The sequence below is a fragment of the Chelonoidis abingdonii genome, chromosome 2 (genome assembly GCF_003597395.2).
Source record: "Chelonoidis abingdonii isolate Lonesome George chromosome 2, CheloAbing_2.0, whole genome shotgun sequence".
Classification (NCBI taxonomy): domain Eukaryota; kingdom Metazoa; phylum Chordata; order Testudines; family Testudinidae; genus Chelonoidis; species Chelonoidis abingdonii.
The window spans coordinates 239,669,145-239,679,489 of NC_133770.1; the positions used below are offsets into that span (position 1 = coordinate 239,669,145).

Below are 10,345 nucleotides of genomic sequence, written 5' to 3' on the forward strand. Positions count from 1 at the left end.
CTGTTCCGTGCCTACACTATGTTATTCCCAGTAAGCCAGACTCCCTAGACAAACCAGCTCTGCTTTTGCCTCAGAGGATATAAACAGTATCATTGCCCTCAGTTATAAGTTACCACACAGATCTTTCTAAGCAAGCCTATTTAAATGCAAGGTGAAAGCATTACAGAGACAACCTATTAAAAACAACAAAGGAACCTATATGCATCATGAAAAGCTTATCAGAGGTCACCTCAACTCTAAGGTCTTCCAGGTGTCAGTCTTTCCAACCCTTCCTTAAGGATTGCCCCCCCACAACCTGGACAGAAAGGTCTGCCTGTCTGTATGATCAAAAAAAAAAAAAAAAAAAGGCCCTCATTCAGTTTAAACTCAGGGTATTTATCGGTTACCTTTGAAGAATCCAATTTGAATCAATTTATGCAGGCCTGTTCAGATGATGGTACCGCTCTGGATGCGTTAAAATCTGGGTGAATTTGCCTAATCACACTAACTGTCCTTTGTTCCTGGAGAGCTGTGAAAGCACCTTTACTTGTTAAGCTCCCCACTTCTGGAGCCCTTCCACCACTATAGGGAAATGGTCTAGCAGGAGAGAAAGGCTCTGCCAGTTCCCCACTGCTGGAGCCCTTCCTCACCACAACAAAAGGTCCTGGCAGTGAGGAGCTGCTGAACCCTTTCTCCACAGCCTCCCTGCTTCTGGAGCCTTTCACTGACACTTGTAGCCACAAACAACAATGTGGACGTAGTGAGCTTTTCATGCCAGCACATAGCTAAACTTACATTACACACCGCCATCAGTGGGGTGTAGTGTAGATGAAGCCAGACTGTGCAACTCCCTACCCATTCTGAAGTCTCACTGTTTCTGTCCTGACTCAGGTAACAGCACTGCTGGGCCTGCACACGACTGCCGGCTCCATACCATTTTCTCCTTTCCCAGGTTTGACTTCCTGATGTTACCTGGCCCAGTGGAGGGATCAGGAACTGATAGTGGGGGATCTGGGATGCATGCAGCATTCAGGCTGAAGTGCAGGGGGAATTGCAGTGAAGGAGGATTTTCTCCTCACAAATATCTCTCACCCTGCCCTGTCTTTAGTAGCTAGAAACTCTTCAACAAGCCACCCAATAGCAACACATAATCGACAGAAAGGTAGCCAGTTCCCAGATGTTTCAGGTTTTAATTTAATAAAACAACTCTTTGAGCTAACCCAATAATAAATTTCACACCCTATCAAAGCATCAGATTGTGTGTGCTGGTGAAGTGATGTGGATAACTGCTTGCTGAAGGCTGGAATGAAACCACCACTGTGTCTTTTGTTGGCTTTGCAGGCTTGTTTTCATCCTGTTTTTCTGCTGTTTCTGTGCCCTTAAACTTCCTTATTTTTCTCCCTCCATGCCTGTGGCTTCCTTCCTCTTCCAACAGGAGCTTGGTCTTTTCCCTGTAGCTCTCTTGTGGCCTACAGTGCAGTTCTTCTGCAAAGTCTCCTCTTCATGGAGTTCATATTTTTCTGTCCTTTTTGTCTCTCTCCTCTTTGGGCTGGGACTTTTCCTGCCCTCACAGCCCTACAAGAGCCGTAGCTCTCTCCTCTTTCTATTCTACAGCGCACCTCTGACAACGCAGCTTGTTCTGGATGTTGTTCCAGTGCTTAGGGATGAGGAAAACAACCCCTCCTTGCTCTGAGTAACTTCACATACTCTTTCTTCCTTTCTCCTTGTTCCGACACTATGTTTGTTGAAGTGCAGGCAGAAGTGAAGAGCACAGGGGTATATACGGTTGCATCCAGGGCAAGCACTTTACTACTAATAGCGTGGAAGTGGTTGAATAATTAGCATTTATTCCAGGTGTAATGAGACCTATAGTATTAACTCTAAGTAATTCCTACTTCAGCAGGAGTTTGAACTGATAATCCCACTCCAGGTTGGTTCAGGAGTAAGCCACTTTCTAAGGGAGTACTCTTCTCAGTAATCAAAGACATCTGATGCTCTGCTCTGCATTTGACAGTGTTACCGTGATAGACAGAGACACATTTGAAAATATCTGCTTAATCTGGGAGCTGTTAATCTGAAAATCAGTTTTTAAGCGGGGCAAATAGAAGATTGCTTAGATCTACACCAAGGTAAGGACAAGCAATTCAGAACCACACATTAGCAAAGATGTATCAAACACTAACCTGCTCCTCCCATTGCAAACACTAAAAAGTAAGAAAATATTTTAAGTTATTGCACACCTTTTCACTATACCCAAGAGCCCACAAATTCACAATTCCACTAAAAGCAACAGACTGTTTTGTTAGAATGAACTTCCTTTGGCCAACACACTACATACAACAAATTAAATCTCCCTCAGAATGAAGAGGAATTCTTAACCAGAGAGCTGGGCTGTGTAACAGTTACTGACTATTGCCTTGTCATTTCCCTCCTATGCAAATCCCTTCACGCTACTGCCTTCTCTCAACAAATATTTACAATTTCTCATTCTTTCCTCATCCTTTACCCCGCACATTTCTCCTCAATTTCTCTTTTACCTTTTTGGTTCCTTGTTTGAGGATGTCTCCCCACCACCTTTTTGAGCAATTCCTTTTTAAAATAAAAAGCACTTACTTTAAAAATACACCCCTTTTCTTCAGCTTTAGCTGTAGTAGATAAAGGGCATCAGTTCCTCCTTTGAAATTAGGCCTTACTGGTAGGCAAAATAATGAGAGGATGAACTATTTCACCCATCACTCCCTTTTGGGGGTCCTTAAAAGAAAAGAAATGTTATGGGGGAAACTGTCTGCAGAGGCTGTCTGACATTTGATGGCTGGGAAGCAGGTGGACTGGAAAAAGTACACTTCAGTGTCATGGCTGCCATCCCAAGAGTCTCCTGGGACCACAGGATTCAATGTAAGATCACTGGGCCTTTGTTGTCCTGATCTTGAAAGACGTTCTGACTAAATCAGGCCAAAGACCAGTCAACACTGTCACCTCCACTGGCTTTGGCTAAATCCCGACCACCATCTGGCATGTGAGATTTTGGTTCCTGCTGTCACCTCCTCCCCCCCCCCATCATGTATCCTTTTCCTTCTCTTTCCTACACCTCTCCTTTTGCCTTCTGTGTCTGACTTAGCCAGCCATGACTGTATATTTTGCAATACTCCAGTAAGATCAAAAAAGCAGCTAAAAACAATGCCCTACACAGCGCAATGCTAGTATAAGTTTGCCAGCTCTCAGAGTGGCTATTAAGACTGTGTGCGACGTCTATGTTTTTCTAGCAGCGAGGCTGAAAAAAACAACATCAAAGACAGAAAATGCGTTTTCTATCTTTGCTGTTCTTTTCTCTCCCTAGTTGTGTCTGTGTCTTGATTTGTCTTCTAGGAAACAGAATCAAATTTTAAGAGCAGCAACAAGAGCTCTAGCTCCTCTCAACTAACTTCTTCCCTTTTTCCCAGAAAGTACAATTACCACCATATTTAAAACCATCTAAGAGACTGTCAAACAGGGTTGTGTTTTCCCCCCCTCCTAAAACCTTTATCCAGCTAAAGGGAAAAGAGACAAGGGACGCTGTTAAAACAAAAGCTTTATTTAATACTTTACATTTCTAATCCTCTAACTGCCTTTCCTTTAGTTTTTGTATCTTTACGAAAAGGTTGAAAAGATTTTTAATGGTGCGCACCATGGTACTAAGTAGACCGAAGGCTCTGTATTCAGAATCCTGAACCTTGTTTAAAATTATTGTTGTACAGAAACAGAGTCATGTTAATATCTTTGGCTGGTCTACATTGGGGGGGAGGGGAGGGGAATCGATCTAAGATACACAACTTCAGCTACGAGAATAGTGTAGCTGAAGTCGACACATCTTAGATCGACTTAGACTGACTTACTTCATGTACGAGCGGCACGGGATCGACAGCCGCTGCTCCCCTGTCGACTCCGCTTCCGCCTCTCGCCCTGGTGGAGTTCCGGAGTCAACGGGAAGCGCGTTCAGGGATCAATGTACCACGTCTAGACGAGACGCGATACATCAGTCCCCAGTAGATCGATCACTACCCGCCGATCCAGTGGGTAGTGTAGACATACCCTGTTATTCTCTGGGCCCATTTATTCCATCAAAATTAATATAACAGAACACACAAGAATGGAAAAGGAGGGGGAGCAGAGAGAAAGCAGGAGAAAGGACAGGTAGGAAGCTTTTAAAATAGATATTAAAAAGTTACTTATGCAAATGAAGACTTACCATTCCTAAGCAGCATGACGCTGACAGGCACAACATCTTTCAGTAAAACAACTAAATGGTGCTTCTTATTGGTTTGGTAATATCAACGTGGGCTCTATTTCTAAAACTGTGGTATTTAGCCCAGGATACGGTTATCAACTCATGCAGGTAGCACCCCCTCAAGTTATTTAAACACTTCTACACTTTCAGAATAGATTAAGTAATGTGATTTTTTTTAAAACAATTCTGATTAATTCTTTTACAATGTGAAACAAAGTCCAATAAGATTTAGATTACTCTTCTGGAAGTTTTGAAAGACCGAACATTACCACTGAAATAATATGGAATCCCATAGTATTTCAAACAATGCCTTGCAATCACAGTGTTCCAAGTTAACATTATATACCCATGTAGAATTTCAATACAGAACATGAGAATCTCACCTTGAACATTGGTCTCACATGCTCCAAATGGGTTGCACTAGTAAAAGGTGCCTGAACATGGCTCACTGCTTCCATGAGGGCTTTTGCTGTTTTAGCCATCTGTTCCATTTCCAAGTTATATAGAAGACGTCTCTGCTTTTCACTAGCAACATCTATAAACACATTTTTCCTTTTACATTGGTGTTTTAGTCAAGGCTTTCTCACAGAAAGTAAAATAGTAATTGTGTTACATTAATCATTTAAATGTTGTATTATGATATATTTAGAAACTAATGACATCTAAAAGTTAATGCAAATTTATCTTGTTTTTTTTATACTGTAGTATAAAAATCAAATTACATCAATGCACTAATAACAAAAGTATGTAAGTAGTGAAATGTTTGTTTTTTTAAATGATAGCTTACCTTTAGTCTATATAGAAATAATCTATATAATAAATCAAAGAAAGCTTATGACTGAACTGAAGCAAATTATTTTAAGAAGAAATACTAAGCAAGGTACATGGGCTGGATTAATTTCAAAGTGGACAAATTTTATATCAAACTATCACCACAGCGAGGAAGAATTAAGTGTGGAAAGATAAATATTTATCTCTTTCTCAAATGCATGTGGCAAAATGCCTTAACACCTTTTCATGCTGGCATTGAAGCCTTTATCTCAAAGTGAGGGACAACCCAGAGAGAGAGTACAATCAAAAGAAATAAACACTTAAATTTTCAGAGAACATTTAATTCATCAGAGTTTAACGGCTTTATAAAAAGGAAAAATAAACTGCTAGACAGAAACAAGCTGAAGAGCAGGAAAAAAAAAAGGAGGTAGCTACAGATGGAGACTTGTGACGTTGGAAAGGAGTTATGAGCAGAGCGTTCTTGGGGGCTAGTTTTAGAATCATTAACTATATATACAGAAAAAATTTGGGTAGCTTTATAAATAACAGGATCTTCACATTTGCAGAAAATATGAAAACTGAGTGCACACAATGAGGAACCATCAGATTCAAGAATATTTGGATCATTAAAATGATGGTTCAGAAGACAAACAGTTAAATGTTTTTTAAAACTATTTAAGGAAGGAACCAATCTAGGGAATGTGTGCTAAACGAGCAATCATAAGCCATAATAAAAACGAGATTTTGAGGTGTTATTGTGGGGAAAATCGTAGAATATCAGGGTTAGAAGGGACCTCAGAAGGTCACCTAATCCAACCCCCTGCTCAAAGCAGGACCAATCCCTAACTAAATCCCCAAATTACCCCCTCAAGGATTGAACTCACAACCCTGGGTTTAGCAGGCTAATGCTCAAACCACTGAGCTATCCCTCCCCCCATTATTGCATTAAAACAAGATATTGCTATAGGTGATGGACAGAATACAAAACAAAAAGTGACATGGTTACTTTATTATAAAGGTCTCCTGTGGAATACTGTATACAGTATTCATCACTGTACAACAGCAAAAACTATGCTGCCAAGGAAGTGCTGTGTAGAACAACAAAGTTAACACCTGGACTAAACAATATCAATTCTGAGGCAAGATAAGTCAGAATAAACCCAGTTTAATTTATGCATAAGACTTCAAGGGAGCATAACTGACTTTCAAAATTAAAAGGGACAGACATAAGGTAATAAATGAATAGTCACTCAATTACTGCAGAAGATGACATAACTGAAGCCAAAAAGATGACGACCTGAACAAGAGCTCTGTGTAGCTCTAAAGCTTTTCTCTCTAGCCAAAAGAAATTAGGTCAGTAAAAGATATTACCTCACCCATGTTGTCTCGACAAAAAGAAAGGAATTGATGGATGGGCAAAGAGTAAGAAAGTGAGAATAAGATCAAATTTAAAGAGGGCAGGAATTTTGGGAGCCAGAGCTCTTAAATATTAAGTTCACAGAAAAAATAATTTAGTACTACATGTAAGGACCTGTAAAATTAATCATCATAGGTTCACTTTTTATAAGAAAGAAAAGAAGGGGAAAAAAAAAAAAGAAGAGAGAAAGCAAATTTAATCCCATTTCAGATTTCCTAGTGCATCCTTTCCTGTGTGTTTCTCTTAATATGTATGTTTTTGAGGGTAGGTACTCGTGTATAGTATGGCACTGAGATTACTACTGGTGCTAAACCAATAACTATTCACAGCGACATTAAACAAGACGCTGTTAGTTTAGTACACCACATTCTTAACACCAGGAGACCACATTATCAAATGAAGAGCCAACATTTATTCTGTGACGACTGACACACTGCTGGTACTTACTTTGTTTACTGGATTTTGTGGGTATTACTAGTTCTTTCGTTTCCTTCATAGATATCTTCTTCCCCGCTATTTCATTATAGATAGCTGACAGATACTCCTCAGGAAGGTCCTTACTGTCATTGATACCTCTGTTCATCTTAATATACTGCTCCTTGGTCATTTTGTTCTTTACCTGGAAACCAAAAAGAAGCAAATAGTATGAATGAGAGAGGCAAAGGGGAAGATTTTTAAATGGATTTAGGCACCTAAACAGGCAGATAGGTGCCTAAGCCCACCAGATGATCACCACGGACATTTTCAAAGCCACATCTCAGGTGTTACCTAATCCTCCAAAGTGGCTAAGTTTCCGCCAGTCAGCATTTTCAAAACGGTCTAAGTCCTGCTGCCACCCCGCTGGCGGTAACAAAGTGCTAGAATGGTTAGCTCAAGCCAAAGCCCTGGAGGCTCCAAAGCAGAATTTTTAAATTAGGCAGGGGAATGCTTATCTTGCCAATGGGGCCTGATTAGGGTGACCAGATGTCCCATTTTTAAAGGGACAGTCTCATATTTAAGCTCTTCTGCAAATGTCCCAGCTTTCAGGCAAATTGTCCTGTATTTTGTGTCTCTCCTCCCCATCAGGACTGGTGGGTCCTGCTTCTGGCCCGATTCCTGATCACTAGCTGCCTGCCCAGCAGTGAGTTGGGGGTCCAGTGGCCAATGGGGAGTGGGTATTTAAGGTTGGTGGCAGGGCTGGACGCTCTGCTCGCTGCGTGCTCGCTCTTGGCCCCGTCTCATTTCTGGCCAGCACTGGCTGTGCACTGCAGTGGCTGATGAGTGCAGGCAGGCGGTAGGTGGCAGTCGGTTACATGCCTCCTCTGCAGTCCACCCATCAGCCCTTTACGTGCTCCTCCTCTCGCTGTCCTCTCCCTGCTTTGTCCCTTCACATATCCCAGCCCTACTACTCCTTCATATCCTCCCCGGCAGGGTGTGTCCCACTCCCAGTGCAGTGCGGAGAACCAGTCCCTGGTTGGAGTGCTCAGCTCACCAACAGCCTCGCCAGAAGGCTCCTTCCTTCCTCCATTGTCGCTGGCTGGGCCAGTGCCCCAGGAAAGGCCAAGAACCTCCAGCCTGGGGCGCTGGCTAGGAGGAGCCAAGCCCTGCATGTGCCAAAGCCACAGCACTGTCACAGGGAAGCCTCTCCGACACGCAGGTAAGCTCTGGAGTGGCGGGTGGAAGTGATTTCCAGCCTGTTCGCACCCCTACCCTGCAGGCTCCACAGCTGTGACATGGGCAGGGGCTTAGCACTCTCTTCACCCGCTCTTCCCCTGCCTGGTTATGCCCCCAAGAACCACAGGGCTGCTCCATCCCCTAGGCATCCTCCCCCATTGATCCACCTCTCTGGTCAGTTCCCTGAAGCCCTGCAGTCAGCCTCCCTGGGCCTTGGTGCACAATGCATCCTTAAGGCTTCACCCCTTCCTGCCTGTGCTGTAACAGGGGGACAGGAGGTTGCTGGGTTATGTCAGTGGCCAGCCTGGAGGTGTTAACTGCCCTTTAACACTGTGTGGGCAGGAAAAGACAAGAGGCTTCCAGCCACAGGGGAGAGGGGAGTGCGGAAAAGATGAATTCTGCCAAGACACAGGCCAGGTCATCTCTCCTACCGCCCCTCCTCCCCTGTGGCTGGACGCAGCTCCTGTCCTTTCCCTCCCACACAGTGCTGAACAGCTGCTGCTGCCACACTCTGGTGTGAACCCTGGCTGAAATCTGGGGAGGGAGGACATGCAACCCTGCATGCCCCCCATGTGTTGTCTCAGGAAGACACAGCATCAGGTACAGGAGAGGGAGGTCTGTCCTCGGGGCCCAGCCAGGCATAGAAGACGGAGAGTTCCAGGAAGGGTGGGTGGGTCAAGGTCAGTCGGTCACCTCCCCGTTTGAGCGAGGTATAGGGGAATGTATGAGCCACGGACCAACGGACCCTCCGCAGGAATGACTGTGGCAGCTCCACTGGAGCCGCGGGACCAGCGCGGGGGGCGGAGAAATGGCTGTGCACCTAGGGCACGAGAAACCCTAGCGCCGGTCCTGGGGACAGCCCATAGGTAGGCAGAGGCAGCAGGTCCAAAACTCCCTTTGCCTATGATGAGGGGCATATATTACAGTCTGCCCCAGTAAGCAGGAGCTAGATGGGGACTGTCAGTAGCCTAACACTGAGGTGAAGTAGGGATACTGGGTGAAGGTTCCCCTGGGAGGGGGAGACCCTGATACTGAGCGGGTTCTGCAAGGGGAGGGGGGGCGCGGCAGAAACCCAGTGAAGGTGCACTGGGTCCTGGGACGGACATGGGGGCCAGAGTGAGGTAAGGCAGAGCACCAGCCTGCAGAGGGAGCTCCTGGCTGGAAAATGAGCAATGCCTGAGGATGATCAGCAGGAGGTGCCACAGGGGTGAGCCTGCACACCTAAAACAGTTAGACAAACAGCATGTGTTGAAACTAGAGAAAATTTACAGAAGAATCCCACCCGTTCAGATGAACCAGTGTTACCACTAGTAGAAGCCCTACAGCAGATAAGACTCCCACAGCTAGACCTGTTTTACAACCAATTTAAAGCAAGCATAATTGAAACCATGGTCAAATGGGTCCTGCAGCAGGAGTCTACACTATGACTCCAACAGGGGCTAAACATTATTTCATCTGAACCAAAGGATTTTTTTTAAAAAACATTTCCCCAGCGTAGACAAGATTCCCCTCTCAGTTATATGAAATGGTGAAATTATGTGGGCATTACATGATACTGATGACCATATGGTAGAGATTAAGCCAAGATCCAAATTAGTCAATAAGCATAAAAACAGAACTATTATGGCACACAGCCTAAACAATCTACTCTAAGCTTATTACTTTTTCAAGGTTAAATCAGAGGTAGTACCAAACACTCAAATAATTTCAAATGTGGTGAGTATTGCATTTATAAAGGAGCTGCACTGACTGGGGTCTTTAAGCTTTTTCCCAAATGGTGAAGTTACACGAACCTCTTTCAGTTTTCAAACTGGATGGAACCAAGGCAGATTTAAGATAAAACAGTAGTTAGTATCTGCAAGAATTCTGGCTTTGATTGTAAAACCAGTCGCTAAGGAGAGTAGTATAATATAAAAACCAGTGGATATAACTCAATTCAATTAAAGCTAAGAAAGAAAGTGATATCTCACTGCAGGAATGGCCTAATGGACTTGAACTGAAAACTTCAGAAGCAAAACAAACATGTTAGGATAAAGATATTCAGGCCTGTCTGCAAAGGCCTATACTTTAAGTATTTAGGTGTATTCCTATCACTTCGCTAGTTATAGAGGTATAAAAGAAAGAATCAAAATCACTGTCTGTGTAATGGTCTTCTCTTACTGTGACAGGCTAAGACCTTCAGCTAAGATGTAGTTAGGCAGCCATAAGCTGGGAAGTGTATGGTCACATCCTCACATTCCAAACTAGTCACATTGAAATAA

General features: G+C 43.6%; 1 protein-coding gene across 6 annotated transcripts in view; it reads right to left on the bottom strand.

The window, feature by feature from the left end:
• ARFGEF1 (ARF guanine nucleotide exchange factor 1) overlaps positions 1–10,345 on the bottom strand; it is a 195,764-nt gene that overhangs the window by 50,073 nt on the left and 135,346 nt on the right. For all 6 annotated transcript variants that reach the window (XR_012655356.1, XM_032805003.2, XM_032805004.2 and 3 more), the window contains 2 exons: positions 6,879–7,050; positions 4,627–4,778 (listed from right to left, as the gene is read on the bottom strand). Coding sequence is in view for 5 of the 6 variants with exons in the window: in XM_032805003.2 (XP_032660894.1) it covers positions 4,627–4,778; positions 6,879–7,050 (324 nt within the window). In the remaining variant the exon portion in view is untranslated. The remainder of the gene's footprint in view (positions 1–4,626; positions 4,779–6,878; positions 7,051–10,345) is intronic.